General features: G+C 43.4%; 1 protein-coding gene across 1 annotated transcript in view; it reads right to left on the bottom strand.

The window, feature by feature from the left end:
• NBEA (neurobeachin) overlaps positions 1 to 22,279 on the bottom strand; it is an 812,633-nt gene that overhangs the window by 672,328 nt on the left and 118,026 nt on the right. The window contains 5 exon segments of the mRNA XM_033948014.1: positions 525 to 622; positions 921 to 983; positions 1,524 to 1,603; positions 8,303 to 8,471; positions 14,635 to 14,787. Coding sequence (XP_033803905.1) covers positions 525 to 622; positions 921 to 983; positions 1,524 to 1,603; positions 8,303 to 8,471; positions 14,635 to 14,787 — 563 coding nt within the window.

The raw sequence follows: 22,279 nt of genomic DNA, 5'->3' as shown, positions 1-22,279 counted from the left end.
GGCAATCGCAAACTTTCTAAAAAATTAAAGTGGCGATGCACTCTTAAAGCTGTCCGTAACGGGGCTCCGTGGATGACATCACCCACATGTGAGAATATGCTGCCTGCCTGTCCTGGGATAACGCATCACATTTTATTTTCTTTTTACTAAATAGGTTTCTGAAAAGTCTAGCATATAACAACTGACATTTAAATTCTCCCTCTGTATGACAAACATATAAACAAACTCCTCTCTTTACAATTCAGAGCTCTAGCAATGATGCACCTGCTGTGCCAAAGTCTTACCAAAAGGCACCGCATATAACCTGATGAAGATGAGATACACATGATCTGAAAAACTTTGGTACAATAGTAAAATATTTTTGCCCATTCTTGTGATGCTCAATAAATGTTAGTCAGATATGCAAAGAATCCAACTACAATCTTAAACAATCCTTTCTTGAAGGCTAGTTTCCCAGGGCATACATTAGTCAAACACTGATGAATCTATATTTTCAAGCCAATATCTATATCTTAATAACTTACCGTATTCCATTTCTTTGATCAAAAGCAGGTATCATTGAAGCAGGGTGTTCAGACATTAAAGCTACTAACAGCTGTAGAACATCATGAATGTTTTCATCCTGAGATACAAGCACAAAAAATTAAACATAAGCCTGCAATAATCATACAGGATCCCTGAGGAAGAGGATAGATTGTGAGCCCACCAGGACAGATAGGGAAAATGCTTGAAGTACCTGTATGTAAACTGCTTTGACTGTGGTTGTAAAAGTACAAAAAAGGCGGTATACAAGTCCCAATCCCTTCCCTTTCCCAATTTTAGAACTTAGTAGTTGGTACTGATAGGCAAACTCAGTAGGCCTTATATTCTAACTACCATCAGTGAAAAAAAAATGGGAATAAAACATACAAAAGATTTACCTCATGCATTGTTAGCAAATAATTTAAAATACTTTGCAGTTCATCTTCTTTGACTCCTCGATCCTAAACATAAATATACATGATCAGTTGTTAGAGGTATGAGAGGATAGAAGACAGTTCTAACTTTCTGAAGATCTATTTCCAGTATGTAATTATACTCTAATATATTAAAACACAGAAATAAGAAAATATGAGATTGCTCAGAATGGTCAAATATACATTCTGATATACATTTAGATGTATTATGATGAAGGTTTATCCAAGACTAAACTTTTATACTTATTTGATGTGATTTCTGGAACAATTCAAGTAGGAGCATCATGTCATACAATGAACCAGCCACATTAGGACTCACTCATTTCTCTAGTTGCTTATAATGTTAGTAAATAAGATCCAGTTACACAGTTATGGTATTTAAGGGCCCCCTTTTCTAACATTAAGCATGCGCTAACAGTATTAGTGTGGACTATCTCCTGGCACAACTCATTTATTTCTATGAGTACAGCAACAGTACATATTGATGCCCGTTAGCGAACCTGAAGGGGCCCAAAATATATGTATGCTTTTTGAAGCTAGTTATTTGTTGAGAAATGAAAATTTTACCTTCAGTATAAGTTGTTTCAGAAAAAGCAGCATAAACGCTCGCAATGAAATTATCTCTTTCTGTGAGGGTCGAGGCCCATCTGAAATACAGAAAAGTACAATATATCAATTAAAATATTAAAGTAAAATGAATATAATTAAAATATTTTGGATAGAGATAATAATGATATTAAAATAGCATAATAAACTAGAAATAATACAATAATAGATTTAATTGAAACAAAGTATCTGAATTGAAACAAAGTATCTAAAACCAAATATTTTGCAATATAAAAGTGATTTTATCATTTTAGTAATATCCTAAGTTCACAATGATTAATAATTATTAAAACCTCTTTCAATTTTTAGTGATTCTTAGCACAAGTTAGGAAGTACAGACAGAAATAATTGGACAGCCAGGATGGAATAGTTGGAGCTTTCTGATATATTCCATTTTATTAGTTGAAAATCTTCAAAAACACAGCTAATAATCCTAATAAACATTATTATACTTGTTTTGCATCAATTAGAAAGAGAAGCAATGCTCCTTTCCTCTACCCAAAGAATACTGATGTGCCCCTTATGCCAGAGGCTTATCCATCAATAGTAATAAAGAACTCAGGAGCCATTCCAATGTTTTAAGTGCCAATAAAGAAATATTAGTCATCCATGGAGATGTCAATGAGCCAGTTTTTGCTACTTAACTTTCCTTTGTTAACTGGCAGAAGCCACAAGTAGGGATGTTGTGGTCCACACTAGAGAGTTGCGCGGGGACAGAAATCCCACCCGTCCCCACCCGTCCCCGCCAAAATCCCACCCATCCCCACCCGTCCCCGTGAGGAATCCCTCCGTCCCCACCCGTCCCCGTGAGGAATCCCTCCGTCCCCACCCGTCCCCGCGAGGAATCCCCTCCGTCCCCACCCGTCCCCGCGAGGAATCCCCTCCGTCCCCACCCGTCCCCGCGAGGAATCCCCTCCGTCACCATCCTTCCCTATAAACTTCAGAAATAGTTATTTTATTTAATTATGCTACTGAATTAAAGGCTCTGGTAGAGACCCATTTACAAATAAGCAAAGAGACTATTAATTTGGAAATATTAATTGGGAAGAATACATACTTTGTAAATGGGTTTCTACCAGAACCTCTAATGTAAATATAAAATATAAATACTCAGCTGATGAGAACCCACAAACTGTCAGCTGAGGACTTCCTTTGCAGTTGGCCTGGGGTCCCTTTTGCCAAGCTTGGCAGGCAGCAGTAGCGTCCCTGAGTCACAGATGCTGGCACCTCAGTGGCTCATGGATGCTGCCAGCAACTGCTGCGCTTGGTGGAGGGGAGTTCTGACCATCTCTAGAGGAGGTCCTCTGCTGGCGGTGCTTGGGGATCCCCACCAGTCACAGCAAGGGCCAACAAGTACTTCAACACTGTAGAAATAAAACCAGAAATGCATTTCCTTTTCTTTTGAACACAAAACAAAGATATCTGCCATATACATTTCCCAAGGCAGATGACTCTATGCAATGTCACCTCGGTAACAAAATACAAAAATAGACAAATACACCCCCTCCCTTTTTACTAAACCACAATAGTAGGTTTTAGCACAGGGAGTTACGCTGAATGCCTCGCGCTGCTCTCAATGCTCATAGGCTCCCTGCGCTAAAAAACAATATTGCGGTTTAGTAAAAGGGAGCCATAGTGCAAAATATAGACAGCAGATATAAATTCTCAAAACAGACACATTTTGATCACTAAATTGAAAATAAAATCATTTTTCCTATCTTTGCTGTTTGGTGATTTCATGAGTCTCTGGTTGCACTTTCTTCTTCTGACTGTGCATCCAATCTTTCTTCCTTTCTTTCAGCCTCCTGTATGTTTCTTCTCCTCCAGACCTCATTCTCTCCCCCAACTTTTTCTTTCTGTCTCCCTGTTCCCCCTTCTTTCTGTCTCTCTGTCTGCCCCCTTTCTTTCTTTCTCCGTGCCCTCCCCCAAGCCACTCGGTTTGCTGCCACCGCCATCGGGGAATAGTCCCCAAGCCACCGCTGTCCCAAGCTTTCCCTGCAGAAGCGTCGCGCTGACCAGCATTCCGCTCCCTGACGTCAATTCTGACGTAGGAGAGGAAGTTCCGGGCCAACAAGGCATTTCTCCTCATTCCACCCAGCCTGAGCCCCATCTCTCCTTGATCCAGCATTTCCCTTCTGTGTCTGTCAGAATTACCATTCCACCTATTTTCCAGCATCACCCTTCTTTGTGTCCATCTCACCTATATCCGTATCTCACCACTTTTTCAGAATCTTCATTTGTCTCTGTCCTTGTCTTTACCCCATATTCACCATTTGCCCTTTCAATGTCTTTATCTCCCCCCCCCCCCACACACACTTTTTCAGCATTACTTCTATGTCTCTATTTCACCTCCTCTTCATGTCCCCTCTGTATCTCTATCCTTATTCAGAAGGTCCTGCTTACCCTTTCTCTTCTTTGTGTCACTATCTCCATTTTCAGCTTTCCCCCCTTTTCCATTGTTAATGCACCCTGTAGCCAGAATCTTTCCACCCTCCCTCCACTCCGGCCCAGCCCAGTATGAAATATTTCCTTTTGTTTCTCTCCCCTCTCTCTTCTCCTCCCTCACCCACGAGTCCTGCATCTGGCCCTCTCCCTTCTACCTGCACCTGGCAACACCCCCCTGCTCCGCGGCTCTCTTAAGCAACTCGTCAGCAGCGGTGATCAAGACAAGCTGCCGACATCGAGGCCTTCCCTCTACGAGTCCCACCTTTGTGGAAAAAGGAAGTTGAAACAAGCGGGACTCGCAGAGGGTAGGCCCCGACGCCAGAAGCTTGTGTCGATCGTTGTTGCCGAAGAGAGCCGCAGGTAGAAGGGAGAGGGAGATAGGAAGGCTGTAGAAGCTCCGGAGCATGACACCGAACCCGGCCAGGATGATTTCTTTTTCAGGCTGCTGCTGCCGCTGCCGCTGCCATCCCCCACCCGAAATGACAAAAAACAGCCTAATGCCCGCGTCGGGAAATAGCCATGTTGAGCAGTGAGCTCAGCACGTACACAGATGAAAGCCTTGCTTGCTGATTGGTCCGGCGGCACGGTGGGGCGGGGCCGCCGGACCAATCAGCAAGCAAGGCTTTCATCTGTGTACGTGCTGAGCTCACTGCTCAACATGGCTATTTCCCGACCCGACGCCAGACTTGCATCGCCAGACTTGCATCGCCAGAATTTAGGTAGGTTGTTTTCATCCCCGTGGGAGTCCCGTGGGCAAGGGGGCGTCCCCGTGGGAGTCCCGTGGGTCAGGGGGGCATCCCCGTGGGAGTCCCGTGGGCCAGGGGGCGTCCCCGTGGGAGTCCCGTGGGCCAGGGGGGGAACCCGCGGGATCCCCGCGGGACCCGCGGGATCCCCGCGATCCCCGTTCCCGTGCAGACCTCTAGTCCACACCCTGTGAATCCTAAAAGTATTAAGACCTATGATGATCATTAATTTGTTGAACAATAGGCATCTCAAACAACTTGTTACTTTCTGTTGTGGCAAAATAAAGCATTTAATAACTAAGAAGGAATTTTTTTTTTATTCAAAGAATAGTTGAGCTCTGGAACTTGATGCTGCAGTATGTGTTAACTAGTGCTGCCCGATTCACGATTCAAATTGTTTCACCACCGATTCACTTCAGGTGAATTGATTCGAATCGATTTAAATTTTAAAAAAAATTGACTTCCCGATTTGAACCCTCTCCCCCTCAAGCAGGAGCGGCAGCGCTGCTCTTGCTGGCCGCTGCCGCACCTGTTTTAGAGGGCGAGGAGGGAGGGTCAGTCAGGAAGTGCTGCGTCCGGCTTCCCTCCTGGCCTCCCTGAAGAACTGCCCCCCTCCTCCCGAAAGACTGTGCACCCCCCCCACCCGGGAAGGCCTCCGTGTTCCCCCTGGCATCCCCGAACTGTTTACCTTACAGCTTCAGCCAAAGATCGCGGTTACAGCTCTTTGCACTGCAGTGCTTTGAGCTGTTTCCTCTGCTGCGGTCCTGCCCCTCCTCTGATGTCAGAGGAGGGGCGGGGCCGCAGCAGAGGACACAGGCCTTCCTGGGGGGTGCGCAGTCTTTCAGGTGGGGGGCAATCCTTTGGGGGACCAGTCCTTCAGGGGGTGGGACAGGCCTTGCGGGGTGCAGGCCTTCAAGGGTTGAACAGGTCTTTAACGGGGAACAGGACTTTAAGGAGGAGAACAGGCCTTCAAAGGGGGGACAGGCAGGCCTTTAACGGGGAATAGGCCTTTAAGGGGGGGGAACAGGCCTTGAAAGGGGAAACAGGCAGGCCTGGGGGGGCAGTCCTACAGGGGTGGGACAGGCCTTAGGGGGGTGCAGGCCTTCAAGAGGGGAACAGGCCTTTAAGGGGGGGGACAAGCCAGGGATGGTGGCATACATAGGCCTTCAGGGAGGACAGGCAGTCCTTCAAGAGGGGTACAGGCCTTCAGGGGGGAGGTGCAGGCCTTCGGGGGGGGACAGACCTTCAGGGGAGGAGGGCCCTGGTGTAGAAGTACACAGAGGGAGGGAAGGGGGGTTCAAAGAGATGTGCATATGCCAGACTTTGGGGGGGAGAAATAATGGGTCTAAAACTATAGGAGAGGGAGAGAGATGATGGACAATGGGATTTAGGGAGGGAAGGAACAGAAAGGGAGAGAAGTTGGACACAAGGGATGGTGTGGAGGGGGGATAGAGATACTAGATAGGAGGGTAGTTGGGAAAAGAAAGGGAGAGATGGTGGGCCCTGGGATGGTGGGGAAGGAGGGAGAGATGCTGGATGAAAGGGTAGTTAAGAAAAGGTGGATCTGTGGATGGAGACGAAAAAAAAGAAAGATACCAGACCTCCGGAGGAGGGAAGGGAAATGGAAAGGGAGGACAGAAATGGCAGATGGATGGTTAGAACGAAGAAAGAAGACCCTGAGCCTGGGACCAACAAGATTTGAATAATGACCAAACAACAAAAGGTAGAAAAACTAATTTTATTTTACATTTTGTAATTACAATATGTCAGATTTGAAACATGTATCCTGCCAGAGCTGTTGTTAGACCGCAAACGTGAGCTAGGATTTAACAGAGAGAGGAAAAGTCTTTTTTGTTTGTTTATTTTGTTTACACCACAGCGCCAGTGTGGTTAGGAGAAGGCAAAGGGGGTGAAGAGGCTATAAAATAAACCCACCAGGATGTTTGGAAAAAAAAACAAAAAACACTCAATTGGGCAGGAAAATTGAATCGAATCGAAAAACCAATTCAGTAGGCTGAATCGAATCAAAAAATTTTTCCTGAATCGGGCAGCACTAGTGTTAACAGCTGTTAGCGTTGCTGGGTTTAAAATAGGTGTTGGACAAGTTCCTAAAGAAATATTCCATAGTCTACTATTGAGACAGATATGGGGGAAGCCACTGCTTGTCCTGGAATCAGTAGCATGGAATGTTGCTACTAATTGGGTTTCTGCCAGGTACTTATGACTTGGATTGGCTACTATAGAAACAGAATATTGGCCTATATGGTCCATGATCTGACCCAGTATGGCTATACTTATGTTCTTATGTAATCAATACATAGTTTAAGCATATTTATCTTTTTTCTTCCTGTTAGTAAAAATGACGGGAAATACTTTTCAGTCCCACAAACTATCTCCCAAATTATATAAAGTCTGGATAAAGTCAGGTGCCTATATCAGCACACCTAGCTGATGGAGGTGCCTAACTTAATAGGCTTAATTGGCACCTATAATTGGCAATTAATACCACATAATTGGCGTTAATAGGACTTAATTGAAAATTAGGTGCCTAACTTGGTAAGCACCTACAACAAAGTTGTATGCACCAAGTCTAAAGCACCTGGAATTAGAAATAGAGTACCTGGATTATGAGTGATCAGTCCCCATCCCTTTGGCTAAAAGTTCTTAATATTGTTACCTAAAAAATTGGTGTCAACTAGTGCGGTGTTAAGTGGGATTCTGTAAAAGCTGGGTGTACTGTATAGAATCATGCTTAGCGCCGTCTAAGCCACATTAAGTGTTCTAACTTTTAGGTGTGCCATATTTATGCCAGGGTTTTCTTGGTCTAAATGCTTTTGCTTAAGTTGAAAACAGGCACCTAACTCAAAAATGCACCCATTATCTACTCCCTAGCCATGCCCACCAGCTATGGAATTATGACTGTATAGGTAGTGAAACGTTGCTATCTGTTTATGTATGGTATATTCATTCATGCATGGCTCTGAATAACTGGTCTTCAGAGAATTTATTCTGCAACATCTATTGCTTTTCAACAATCCTATTAAAGAAATTAAAACTGAAATATAAAGCTACTGTGTTTTTTTAACTTATTTTTCTAAAAAAGGTACTAGTTATTAAAAATGTGCACAAGAAAAAAAATTGGCTCATTTTAGGAATATTTGGTTTTATTTTCCATGACTAAAGTTCATTTTCACAGAGATGTTTTATACATTTGTATTAATCCCAACATTTTAAATCTACATTTGAACTTATTTAAAGTATGGAAATTGGATTATTCTACATACCATTATTATTTAAGGGCTCATTTTACTAAATGGCACTAGAGGTTTTTAGTGCGGGCCATCGAGGTAAATGCGCCAACGCTCATAGAATTCCTATGAGCAACAGAGCATTTACCTCGCCGGCCTGCACAAAAAACCCTCTAGCGCCGCTTAAACCCAGCGTATGTTAATGAGCAGTTCATTTTTTTAAAGAGCACTGAAAGACATTTTAGTAAACTGAATGTGTTTTAACAAATGCACATCCTTATTAGTTATTAAATAAATAACTTACCAAGCCCTTTTGGAGTAATTCCACTGCTATCAGTAGGATTCATTACCCAGTAATAGTATTTCAAAGTATGCATTAGCTGTAATACTGTTCCAACTCTGCGTATGGTGGTGTAAATAGTAGCAGTGCCAATAAATTCAGCAGATAAATAGGTATATAATGAAAGCTGGACCTGTACAACATTACAAAGATAGATTTAAGAAGACTATAAAAGATGTTAATTCTTGCATTTCAAAATTGGAAATTACTGTACATAAAAAACAAAAAAACAGCAATAGTAAAGGTTGATAGCAAAAATATCAACTGACTCATTTAAAGAAGCTATTGTTTTTTTTATAATTGCTTTTACTATTAATCATTTATATAGTGCATACCAGAAGCATGCACAAGTGTGCAAAGCATATTATGGATGGTCTTCACTCTTTGGTGTTCTTTGGTATGTAGAATCAGAAAAGGCCAAACTCAATCAAGCAGCTAAGAATGCAAACAAGTATACAGTAGTTTAAAGAAGATGCATAAAAGCTACTCAAATTTTTAGAGTAAAGCCAAGTAAATCAAACCATTAAAGATGACAACATGTGGGCAATCTCCATAACCCAGAGGATTATGCAGAGATCAGAAGTTCCATCATCCTGCTCATCCCTTCCACAGTGCCAAGGATATATTCCAGAAGTCAGCCACAGGACATTATCACTAATAAAATATCATTCCTTTCCAAGACAGTTTTTCATCTTCTTTTATTGTACTCTATCTTTCTGAGAAGTTCAGCTTGTAATACACCCTTTTTTCATATCTAATCATAACATTCATCAACAAACCCATAGTAACCCACCAATATATCTGTCATATGAATATCTGACCCAGATCTTTGTGGCCTTAATGGTGTTCAACCTTCAATCACAAGACTTCTAGTTATAACAGTACAGTGGTACCTTGGATTACGAGCATAATCCGTTCCAGGAGCATGCTCGTAATCCAAAATGCTCGTATATCAAAGCAAGTTTCCCCATAGGAAGTAAGGGAAACTTGCTTTGATATGTTCCCCCCCCCCACCTTCCCCCCCCCCCCGAGGCCAGCAGCACTGCTCCCCCCCCCACGAGAACCGGCATTGCTCCCCCCCGCGAACCGGCACCCTCCCCCCCCCCCCCCGATCCGGCACCCCCCCGCCGCCATCAGGCACCCCCCCGCCGCCACCAGCACCCCCCCCCCGCCGCGACCTGAGATCCCCCAGCCCACCCGAACCCTCTTCTTACTTTCAGTGTAGCCTCCACATCGGCATCAGCACCGGCACCAGCATGTCCTGTGCGTTGGTGCCGGTGCCCGAAAATCTGCTTCCTGTGCCGGGCCTTGAGCATGAATAGGTGAAACCTTCTAGACAGTAGGGTTATTTCTCTTTAGCCACATGCTGCAGAAGGAATCCACTCCAAATTTTTCACTCTGCCTCTGTTATACTTCACTTGGCTCTGTAGCTCCATCTTCAGTCAGTACCAAAGCACATAGAGTCACCTGCAGCAACAGGCTCAAACAAATTGTTCTGCTCAAACAGTAACTAAACAGTATCATTAACCGCCAACATAAGCTTCAAAGGAGTTCAGAAACGACTCCCAAATAAATAGAAACATATATATAAATTCTTCTCAGCCCCCAAAGGCTGGCAGGCATCCAAGAATCAGCTAGGAGAAGCATAAACAGACTGAAAACTGTAAGCAGGCACAGTAAAGACAGGGCGGGAGTCCACCTATCTGCTGGAAGAGAGTTTACCAGGGTAAGTGCATAATCTCTTTTTCCAGTGAAATAAGTGAGACAACCTAGACAGTAGAGATGCACAAAAGCAGTCCCCCCAAAAGCTAGGGCGAGCATGCTGCGCCAACCCTTAACACTGAGGACCCAAAAGTGGAGTCCTGTCTGCTGCTATGTCCATTCTGTACAACTTAGCAAATGAGTGAAGAGAAGACCACGTTAACGTTCTGCAAATCTCCACAGGAGACACAGGGCAAGTTTCAGTCCACAAAGAAGCCACACTCCTAACAGAATACACCTTGACGGAAACAGGAGACTGTTTCCTAGAAAATAGGCTGACAAAATGGACCTACAGATCCATCTGTAAATCATGGCCCTGGAAGCAGGGGCGCCCCACTTAACTTATGAGCCAGCATAAACAAATAGTCAGAGAGATGAAACTCGTTGATGAATACCAGATAACGCAGAAAAAACTCTGCACACATCCAGTTACTTCAACAAGTGATCCTGTCTTGAAACCTGTTGGTTGATAGGCAGGCAAACACACTTTGTGATTTACATGGAAAACCAAAACTACCTTCAGCAGGAAGGAAGAAACCATCCGAAAGGAAAACCTCCACCTCTGAAATACAGAGGAAAGGTCCCTGGCAAGATAAAGCCTGCAGTGCTGACACATGACACATCAAAATAATGGTGACCATAAAAACACAGTCTTGAGCATCAAGTCTAAGAGGGAAGAATCTCGAAGGCGCTCAAAAGGAGCCTTAGTAAGGCTAGTCAACACCCAGTTAAGGTCCCAAGAAGGAAAAGAATGGGTAACCAGCGATCTGACACCAAGATCCCCTTTCAAGAATCTAGTGACATCAGGAAGAGCCGCCAGAGAATATCAACGCTCCTGGGATCTAAAACAGAAGAGCTTAGCCACTTGGACCTGAAGAGAAGCCACAGCGAGGCCTGTATCCAATCCAGCCTGAAGAAAGATGAGAATTAGTGAGATCGGAGTTGAACAAGGTCCACCTGGTCCTCGGCACACCAATGTTGGAAGGCCTTCTACTCCTTAGCATAAGCCGACACCAAGGTTGACTTCTCAGACTTCAGAAGATTATCGACAACCAGGGCAGAATATCCTTTATGCTCAAGAGGCATGCCGTAAGAGCAAAGTGATCCGGATCTTCCAGGGATACCGGACCCTGCATGAGAAGGTCCGGATAGATGTGACCTTTGCGCAGACACTTCAGATCTGCGTACCATAGTCTGCAAGGCCAATCTGGAGCCACCAGAATGACGCGGCCTGAAAGTAGATAAGAGTATTCTGCCTGAGCCCTAGCATTTGGGTAGCACAGCTCTAGAGCTTGAATATCCTGCCAGCACTGAACAATGACTCAAACCTTGAGTTCCTTGACTGGGCGACCGTTAGGAGAATCTATGAACCAATCTGGCAGAGGCCAGCCAAATTCCAGCTTGCAGCCTGACCGAAGAGAGTCCAAGACCCACCTGTCGGAAGTAAGGGGCATCTAGGTGGGAAGAAAAACTGAGAGTAGCATAGTAGATGACGGCAGATAAAGACCCAAATGGTCCATCTAGTCTGCCCAATCTGATTCAATCTAAAAATTTGTTGGGTTTTTTTCTTCTTATCTATTTCTGGGCAAGAATCCAAAGCTCTGCCCTGTACTGTTCTTAGGTTGCAACTACTGAAGTCTCTGTCAAAGCTCACTCCAGTCCATCTACACCCTCCCAGCCATTAAAGCTCTCCTCAGCTCATTATTCACCAAACGGCCATATACAGTCACAGACCGTGCAAGTCTGCGCAGTACTGGCCTTAGTTCTTCAATATTTACTATTATTTTCTGATTCTAGATCAGAACCGGCCCCTATCAGAAGAGGAGCATCCCACAGCCTGGCGCCATTGTGCCTGCTCTGCAGGGGGTGCAGAATTGGAGTAGGGAGATTAGGAATGCCTGTAGCCATTATACCACCATCAAAAGCCCTGAGAAAATACATATGACATGGCACTTGCATGTGGTTAGAAGCATTAGGAGCCACGAAATCAGATCGACCGGAATCCCAGGAAGGCTGGGTCTGCTATCAGGCAGAGTCGTAGGGCGATGGTCCAGCCCAGAATCCATGAGATCGTCCAGACCTTTGCCAAATAATTACTGCTCCTGAAAAGGCAGTCTAGCTAAAGGAGCCTTGGAGACAGCAGCCCACTGTCTGAACCAAAGCATTCTGTGGGCAGAGATGGAGTACACCAACACTTTTGTCAAACTTGCATAAGGGCATACAATGCATCTGGCATATAACCTGTCCCCGTCAAAAAAAAGTTGAGGAGAGGGACCCACCGCCTCACTCTCCAGAGTGTGCTTTTGAGTGTGACAGGCGCGTGTGCCACAAGATGTTGCCGAAGCAGCTTTACTGTCTAAAGCAGCTGCGTCAAAGAGTTTCCTGAAGACTACCTCCACACAGAAGTCTTGCATATCTTCTAACACTAAACCACCACCAGAAAATACCAGCGTGACATAACTCTAGCAATTTTCAGAAAGTCAAACTGCTCCGAGACCAGAAAGCACATATCAGGGTGCCAGAGGAAGTTAGCAGACTGCTAGCACACACCACAAAGCCAGGAGGAAGAAGTGGATGGAGCCGGCTGCATGACCTGAAGGAGCTCTTGTAAAGATTCAGAAAGAAGATCTGGTAAAGCCACAGACGGGTGCAGGCTCTTGAGAGCATTTCCAGGCTCCCAAAACCCCAGAGGGATCCACAGATCCAGCATAGGGTCCCTGATCTCCCACCCCGGAAGTGCTGCACCTGTAAATAAGGAATCAGCAAGCAAACCATCCGCAATTGGATCCCCCAGGTCAGAGTCAGGTAGTGCAAACATAGTGGCAGGGTGAATCTGAGACGTATCCAAAGGCGTAATGCCACAGAGATGCCATGGAGGCAAATTGAGACTGCTCAGGGGAAGAACACATTGGCCCAAAATCCAGAGTACAAAAATTTCAAAAATTCTGAAAATGTGTCTGGCTCCTGGGGCATAGGTCACTCGAAGGTGGCCAAACTGTGAGTGTCTGAGGCTGCGCAGGGTCCTCAGCCTGATGGATGGAATTACCAGCCGTGCTGAGCCTCGAAAACAATGAAGGCTGCCCTGCCAGGCTAGCTGAGCGTTTTATCATGCCAGCTGCACCACACGGCATGTGGCACAAAAACGCTCTAAAAGTCCTAAATTTGCACAATCCTGGCAAGAACACATGAGGAGAGCCCAAGGACTCCATCTCAGCAAGTTTCTAGACAAAATTTGCAGTTTTGGAAGTTTTAGAAAATAAAATCACTAAAAATCCAAGATGGCCACGTCACAAAATTTGCACCAAAATCATGATATTTTTCACACTTCCCAAACTCTAAAAACTGCTCCAGCCCAGTTGCAATAATTTCACTACAGAAGCTGAGTCTTCCAGGAAACCAGTAAGGTCAAAACTGGCTTCTTCTTTCTGTTCTTTAGCTGTTTGAGGTATTGGACTACCAGATTTAATATAAGCAGCTTTGGTAATTGGTGGTATCACCTCAGCTCCAACACATTGCTCCTCCATTGGGCCTCCCATCTCCCCATATGATGCAGCACGCAGCGACCCAGTTCCAGTGTGAGGATAGGCAATACTTCTGGTATCCAATACCTAGCTCTCCGACTGGTGCTACAAACCACGTCTTGGCTAAAAGGGAGTCTCGCAATATTCGGGGCTTAGCATGGTGTCTGATGCACTTAGAGCTAAATCCCCCACAATATGCTCCTGCTCTCAAACTCTCTCATTCTCCGCCTGAGGAAGGAAGAAACTCTCCAAAGTCCATTGTATAAACACCGGGGAAGAAGCCAGCTCAGCTGGGTAAGAGCATGTCTTCCCTTTCCGCTTCACCATTCTGATTTCACCGAGTGTCACGGGCCAAGCGGAGCTCCCTCCTATGCATCTATTTGCATCACCATTTTGCCTGCACTCCATAATTATTTATCTATGTATTTCTAATAGTATAACCAAATCAGTAATTTTTTGATATAACTGTAAAATTAATCTGAAGTTATTTTTCAAAAAATGAAATCTTCATCTGGTTGTAAATATTAAGATTATGCCAGCAAGAATTCTGTAGAAGACGATGACTTAAATTAAGTCTTTCTGACTAATGATTTAAATCAAATCCACCTTGTATAGGATGATACCAAAGGTTCATCTAGAGGAATAATATATTTTTTGTCATACACCCTCCGTTTCTCACAGGCATGACTTATGACTATAATGAACCCAGAGTACAGTAAGCAGTGCATTTAATAATAATTTAAAAAAAGCAAAAACAGTACTGCAAAACTATCCTTCAGGGATGGGGTGATTACTGAGGAACTCGCCTCAGAATAGCCGGGCCCCTTACAACTTACCACAGAATCTATGAAAAAGCAAAATTGGTGTTAAAAGTCTGGGCTTTTTCATTAATGCTTAAGAACCATGGATTAATTTTAGTAGGCAATGAAAACGGTGCCGGTATTCAATATCCCCAATTGTCCCCTGTAAAAGAGTCCTGACAGTAAGTAAAATCATCATTTCTATATCTTATACCTTCGCAGGTGTGTGTATCCAGATAGCAGGATTAAAAAGAATGTGATCACAAAGTTGTTTCAACAAAGGAGCACCGTGAGACAATCCATCCAGATACTTTGCAAAAGACAAAAACTGTTCCAAAACTGCTCTGGTTATATGAACCCTAGAGGACTAAAAAGAAACAAGTTGAATTAGAACACAAGTCAATATTTTACTGATTTACAAAATAAAGAGAAATAGACATTTTATAAAATCAAAATATAATATCTTTTGACTAGGCAAACACTACAACACTTAGGTTCTTATGATCAGTTAGGTAAATGAATAGTCAACACAGTACATTGGAAAAAAATGCAAAAGCATTCTGAAATCCTTTAATTATCTTACTTCTACTACAATCCCCTCCACAGCCCCTCTAAAAACAACACTATCTTAGCATCACTTATTTATAATAATAATTTAATGCCGTTTTACTAAAGTGCGCTACGCATTTTAGTACGCGCTAAATATACGCACGTGCTAACCACTAATGTGTCCATAGACTAACATGCACGTGTTGTTGTTTAGCATGTGGTTAGCGCGTGGTAATATTTAGCATGCACTAAAATGCTTAGTGCACTTTTGTAAAAGGAGCACTAAGTCTCACTTAGCTTGTTCAATAATACAAAATTTTCATTCTACTATTTAAAATTATAACTATATGAGGGGCTGAAAAGTTCTCAGCCCAATCAAGAAAAGAATTATGTGGATATACTGTATTTTTTGCTTCATAAGAAGCACCTGACCATAAGATGCACCAACCTCTAGAGGAGGAAAAATCAAGAAAAAAAAAATTCTGAACCAAATGGTGTGCCCTGTACCCTGTCCCCAATCTGGTAATCTAGTAGTAGGCTGGGCAGGGCACATCTAGTGGTGGGCACGTCTAATGGTAGGCACGTCTAGTGGCAGCCAGTCCCAGGCCAGCCAGCCAGTCCAAAGGCAACAAGCCAACCCACCCCAAGCCAGCTAGCCAGTCCCAAGCCAGCCAGCCCTCATACAACCCAGCCAACCAGCCAGTCCCAAGCCAGCTAAAAAGTCCCAAGCCAGCCAGTCAGCCCTCAGTCAACCTGGCCAGCCCAAAGGCAACTAGCCAACCCACCCCAAACCAGTCAGCCAGCCCCAAGCCAGCCAGCCCTCAGTCAACCCAGAAAGACAGCCCACAGTCAACCCGGCCAGCCAGCCCGCCCAAAGGCAACCAGTCAACCCACCCCAAGCCAGCTAGCCAGTCCCAAGCCAGCCAGCCAGCCCTCAGTCAACCCGGCCAGCCAGCCAGTCCCAGGCCAGCCAGCCCAAAAGCAACTAGCCAACCCCCAGTCAACCCAGCCAGTTAGGCCCAGTTCAACCCGGCCAGCCAGTCCCAAGCCAGCCAGCCCAAAGGCAAAGGCAGGCAGGCAGGCACTCCCCACCCTGGTACCTTTTTTGGCGTTCCGGCAGTCCAGCGTGCTTTCCGCGCTCCTGCCTGGGTTCCACTGCTTTCTTCTGGCAGGACGAGAACTGACAGGCAGCTATTCAGAGCGCAGGGAGGGACTAAGCAGGCATGGAAAAAGAACACGCCTATCTCCTGCACCGCTGTGCCGCTGCCGCTGCCGGAAGAAAGTAGTGGAAACCAGGCAGGAGCGCGGAAAGCATACTGGACCACCGGGACACCAGAAGGAGGTAGGGTCTTGTTTGAGGGGGGTTTTTTCCATTCACTCCTTAAGATGCACCCTTATTTCCACCCCCATTTTGGGGGTGGAAAAAGTGCATCTTATGGAGCGAAAAATATGGTAGTTCAATCAATGATCTCAAACAATGTCAAAACATAGAATTTCATTTCTGCAAATTGGCATTTAATGAAATAAGATAACTCTTTTCTGCTACAGAAAAAGAGATTATGTCCTTACCTTGATAATATCTTTTCCAGTAGATAAGTGAGACAGTCTAGACATGTGGGTTATCACCCAATGACCATGTGCCATAAGAAGGAATCCACTCCAGATTTTTTATGTGACTCTCCTCTACTTCACTGGGAGCTCTAACATCACATGCAGTTAGTACCCAAGCACTAAGAACTCCAACACAGATTGAGAAGTAGGGACCTCAAAGGGAAAATTCCTAAGAACCAACTGTTCTGCTCAAAGAAGTAATATGCCAAACTCAAAATCAAACAGCGAACAAATACATCAAAAATGAGTTCAGAAAAGATACCAGCATACATTAGGAACATAAATATAGAATTCTTCTCAGTCAAAAGAGCTGACTGGCATCCAAGAATCAACTTGAAGAAGCATAAACAGAATGAGACAGCAGACAGGCGCAATAAGGACCGAACAGGAGTCTAGAATGTCTCACCTATCTACGGGAAAAGACATACTCAAAGTAAGAACATAACTTCCAGTGCAACAGGTGAGACAGGTGGAATGTACAAAAGCAGTCCCAAAAAACTAAGTAAGCTGATTGCACCGACCCTCAAGATTGAGGACCCAAAGGCATAGTCCTGTCTTGCCGCTACATCCACTCTGTAAAATTTAGCAAACATGTGCAGAGTGGACCAAGTAGCAGCTCTACAGATTTTCTCAGGGGAGATTGCCCTAGCCTCAGCCCATAAGGAGGCCATATTATTGGTAGATTGCGCCTTAATAGAAACAGGAGACTCTTTACTGCAAAAAATATAGGCTGACGAAATGGCCTTATGGATTCATCTGAAAATAGTGGCCTTGGAAACAGGGATGCCCTGCTTAGAAGAATGATACAGCACAAAAAGATGGTCAGAGAGGCGAAACTCATTTGTGACCTCTAGACAATGCAGAAGAACGCTGCATACATCCAATGTCTTCAAAATATGATCCTGTTTCCTAGAACCAGTAGGCTGAAAAACAGGCAAACACTTCCTAATTGGCCTGGAATGCCAACACCACCTTAGGCAGATAGGAAGGAACCTTGCAGAGAGAGATCCCCATCTCCGAAATCCTCAGGAAAGGCTCTCTACAAGACAAAGCCTGGAGATCTGAGACATCTCGCTGAGATAATGGTGACCAGAAAAACTGCCTTGAGCGTTAGGTCCAAGAAGCATCCTTCATAGACTCAAATGGAGCTTTGGTGAGTCCAGGCAAAACCAAGTTAAGATTCCACGAAGGAAATGGCGGTTTGGGTGGAGGTCTACTGCAAAGAACACCTTTCAGAAATCTAGCCACGTCAAGGTGAGACACAAGTGAAGAACTATGATCCCACGCTCTGAAGCAAGAGAGCTCAGCGACTTGGATCCGAAGGGAAGCTACGGTGATGCCCTTGAAAGACCCACCTGGAGAAAGGCAAGCATCACTGAAACTGGAACAGAATACGGCTCCACACTTTCCTGGTCACACCAATGTTGAAAAGTCTTCCACGCCTTAGCGTAGACAGACATCGTAGTCAACTTCTTAGATTTCAGAAGAACAGAAATTACTATATCAAAATAGCCTTTGCACTCTAACACTTCACGCTCAATAGCCATGCCATAAGAGCAAAGTGATTGGGATCCTCCATGCAGATTGGACTCTGAGAGGGGAAGTCCGGAAGAGCCTGCAACCAAAGACTGTGACCTATGTGAAGAAGCATCAGATATGCATACCATAGTCTGCGAGGCCAATCTGTAGCCACCCAGAATGACCCTTTGCAATCTGGCAAGGGCCCAACCTATCATGGGCCAGGGAGAAAAAATATACAGTGGAACTCCCTGTAGCCATAGCAGTATTAGAGCGTCTAGGCCAGTGGTCTCAAACTCAAACCCTTTGCAGGGCCACATTTTGGATTTGTAGGTACTTGGAGGGCCTCAGAAAAAAAAATATTAAAGAAATGACAATTTTGCTTGAAGTAAAACTCTTTATAGTTTATAAATCTTTCCTTTTGGCTAAGTCTTAATAATAATATTGTAATTTATAGCTAAAGAGACATATGATCAAGAAACTATTTATTTTACTTTTGAGATTATGATAAACATACCGAGGGCCTCAAAATAGTACCTGGTGGGCTGCATGTGGCCCCCGGGCTGCGAGTTTGAGACCACTGGTCTAGGCCCTCACTTCTGGGCTCGGAACTTCGACTGAAGCATCTGATGGTTTTTGAGTTCTTCACCATTGTCCTGGGGTTAAAGAGAGGCCGACCCCCAGCACCGCACAATGTCTTGACATGCTGCCAAGGACAGCACCATACTCTAAGGTCTGTCTGCTGAAAAAATCTTCTTGAACATTGTCAACTCCAGCTACATGCGCTGCTGAAAGTGCCTGGAGATGACGCTCTGCCCAGAGAAAGAGAAGACACATTGTCAGAGATGACTCAGACCACTTGGCCTTCCAGACTCATTTGCAATTTTGCCAGAGCCAAGCGAGTGGCCTGCAGTTCCAAGTGGTTGATAGACCATTTCCTTTGAGACTTCTACAGATATGTGGGCTTTAAATATGTCCCAAACAAAGCAACAAAGGTTTTTTTATTTCTTCAAAGCCATGTCCTGTAACTAAAACCAGATGCAGGGCATTGCAGGTGATCCAGAATGACACGGCCAGATTGATAACCAGAACAGCAAGATATAAGCATATTATCCAACATCTCCGACAACTACATAGGCTACTAGGTGTATTTAAAATCCAATATAAAGCAATTATACTATGTCATCAATTTTTTTTTATTATTATTTATTCCGTTTTTATTATTATTTTTATTCCATTTGTACCTTGCAGTTCAAAGCGGATTACATAAGAAGAGAACTGGACATTTCCAGGAGGGTACATGACATTGGAGAATACAGATTGAGGGTATAGACTTAATAACAGAATGAGGGTATAGACTTAATAACATTGGAAGATAAATCAGGTTACATTACATTACATAGCAAGTAGTCTGTTTCCATACGTTGGTAGATAGTCAATTTCGGTAGGATAATTTAGGTTTCAGGTAGCTTTCTTGGCATTTCGGGTTTTTTTGTTTTTTATTGGTCGATTGAGGGTATGGTGCCAGGGAGTGAGCAGAGCCTGGTCGGAGTAAGTGGGGAAGAGGAGAGGGAGATTAGGTAGATTGTGTATACTTTTTGAACAGCAGTGTTTTGATTTCTTGGGGAAGAGGAGAGGGAGATTAGGTAGATTGTATATTCTTTTTGAACAGCAATGTTTTGATTTCTTTACGGAATCCTTTGAGGTCAGATGTTGTGGTTAACAATCTGGTGATGGAGGGTTCGAGTTTTGCTGCATGTGTTGCTAGGAGGTTATCATAAAGCTTTTTTGCGATGAGTGCCTTTGAGTGGTGGATATGAGAATGGTGTCAGTGTTCTTCTTGTTCTGGGTGGAAGGTTACGGTTTAGGCAATCATTTAGATAGGCAGGTGCAGTACCGTTAATTACTTTGAAGAGTAGACAATATAGTTTGAATTGAATTCTGGCTCGAATCGGTAGCCAATGTGAGTCTAAGTAGGCATTCCGAGGCAGTAGATTAGTCTGAGAGCTGTGTTCTGAACGGTCTGTAGTTTTTTGATCATGTTTGTGGGGCATGTTAGATATAGGATATTGCAGTAGTCCACAAGACCTAGTACCAGGGATTGTACAATGATCCTATAGTGTTCTTTGTCAAAGAATTTCCTTATTTTTCTTAAGTTGCGCATTGTGAAGAATGCTTTTTGGGTAGTTTTGATGATTTGAGTCTGCATAGTGCAGCATCTGTCTATCAGCACTCCCAGGATTTTGAGTGAGGTCTGGATTGGGTATTTGGTTGCTTTAATTTCCAGGTCTGTTATGGATGGGTTTTTGTCCGTTTCAAGCATTAGGAATTTGGTTTTGTCCGAGTTTAGTTTCAGTTTGTGGTTTGTCATCCATTTTTCTACTTCCAGGTGTCCTGTTGAGGTGTGGTCTTGGGTTCCGAAGGGGAGGAGAATAGTTATGTCGTCTGCGTAGCTGAATGATGTTACATTTAGGTTGTCTAAAGTGGTACCGAGGGAGGAGATGAAGAGATTGAATAGAATGGGCGATAGCGGAGACCCCTGCGGGACTACGCATGGGTTAGATTTCATATCATTTGTCTTAACTCTGTACGTTCTTGTTTTAAGGAATCCTTGGAACCAGTTGTAAACCACCCCACCAACTTGATATAGCAGCATTCACGTCTCATAACCTCCACACCCCAAATATTCATATCACCAATGGTACCAAATTTCACAAGAATACATCTTATTCCATCAAACACAGGGAGGAAAACAAACCTACTAATTAAAATGCGTCATTATATACTCATACAGATTATCCCCTTCTTAGACCACCATAATGGGGGGTGAGCAAGCAAAAATAAATTATGAGAGAAAATTAAGAGGCATTAGTTAAACCTATAGGCTTATGTATCAAGCGCCCTTTACATCCATTGTCCTTCAATCCTTTTATGATCTTCTTAACATCTAGAAATTCCTTCAAATGATTAGGAGAGAAAAAAGTATATTTAACACCTAAGTATCTGACCAAGTATTTACAGGGGTATGCCAAAAGAAACGTTGTTCCCATATTTATAGTCTGTTGACGCATAGAGAGAAATTATTTCCTCCGTTCTTGTGTGGTCTTAGCAACATCAGGGTATATCCATATTTTCTGTCCCCCAAATAATTTTTGAGAGTTTTTGAAGAACAAACTATGTCATCAATTTTTATATGTTAACGAAAGGATAATAAATAAATATTTTGAGAGGATAATATCAGTTCAATACACAAAGGAGATGGTATACTGTTAACCAACACCAGTCAATCCACTCAAATAAATTAGTCTTCAGACCCTCAGAAATGCACAATAGATTATAAGTGACCCAGTGAGGATCTAATGTGTAAATCCAACCACTACTGAAATTACAATGGAGTGGATGGTGGCATTTCTGAGGGTCTGAAGACTAATTTATTTGAGTGGATTGACTGGTGTTGGTTAACAGTATACCATCTCCTTTGTGTATTGAATCAATTTTTATATGGCACGATTCCCAAATTTTTTAAGAGTTTGATGTCTGGTTACTAACCATCAAGATCATTGCATTCTGAAAATTCAGCACTGTTGAAAACAAAGTATGTTGAAACGAATGCCATAACCTTTTCATGTGCAGGAGTAAAACTGAGGAATGGCCTTGTTGGTCAAATTTGGAAATGTGGGGATAGGAGTTAATTCAGGAAATTGTTGAAAACGCAATTATTTATTTATGCATTTCTTTGAGCATTTGACCTATTGCAAGGATTGGATCTTTCTGCTTTTGTATAGAAATTTATAAAATAAAATTAAATAAATAAATATCTGGTCATCTATTCCAAATCTCGTCAAGTCATATTTTGGTTCTTTCTTCATCTATCCAACCTTTGACATGTGCATGCACGAATGTGATGGAAATTTAACATTTTTTGACAATGTCTTCCCTTTTAAAAATGACTATGGGCCTCAACTTGATTCCATTCGCAAAATGAGAGCAGTAAAATTGTTCTTTTCATTTCCGGTTGTCCTAAAAAAACATTGAAGAGTTTTATCTCCTAGGCTTGAAACATCATCTGTTGCAAAACATAATCAGTGTATCAATCATGATTCCAATTTCTTCAAGAACAAAATTGTATAATTTAAGTTGTTTTATTTTTATTTATTTATTTTTTTCCATGAAAGTTTTAT

This window comes from Geotrypetes seraphini, chromosome 6 (assembly GCF_902459505.1).
Source record: "Geotrypetes seraphini chromosome 6, aGeoSer1.1, whole genome shotgun sequence".
Classification (NCBI taxonomy): Eukaryota; Metazoa; Chordata; class Amphibia; order Gymnophiona; family Dermophiidae; genus Geotrypetes; species Geotrypetes seraphini.
Note: the sequence above shows the minus strand (reverse complement) of the source record. Positions and strands in the feature narration are given on the sequence as shown.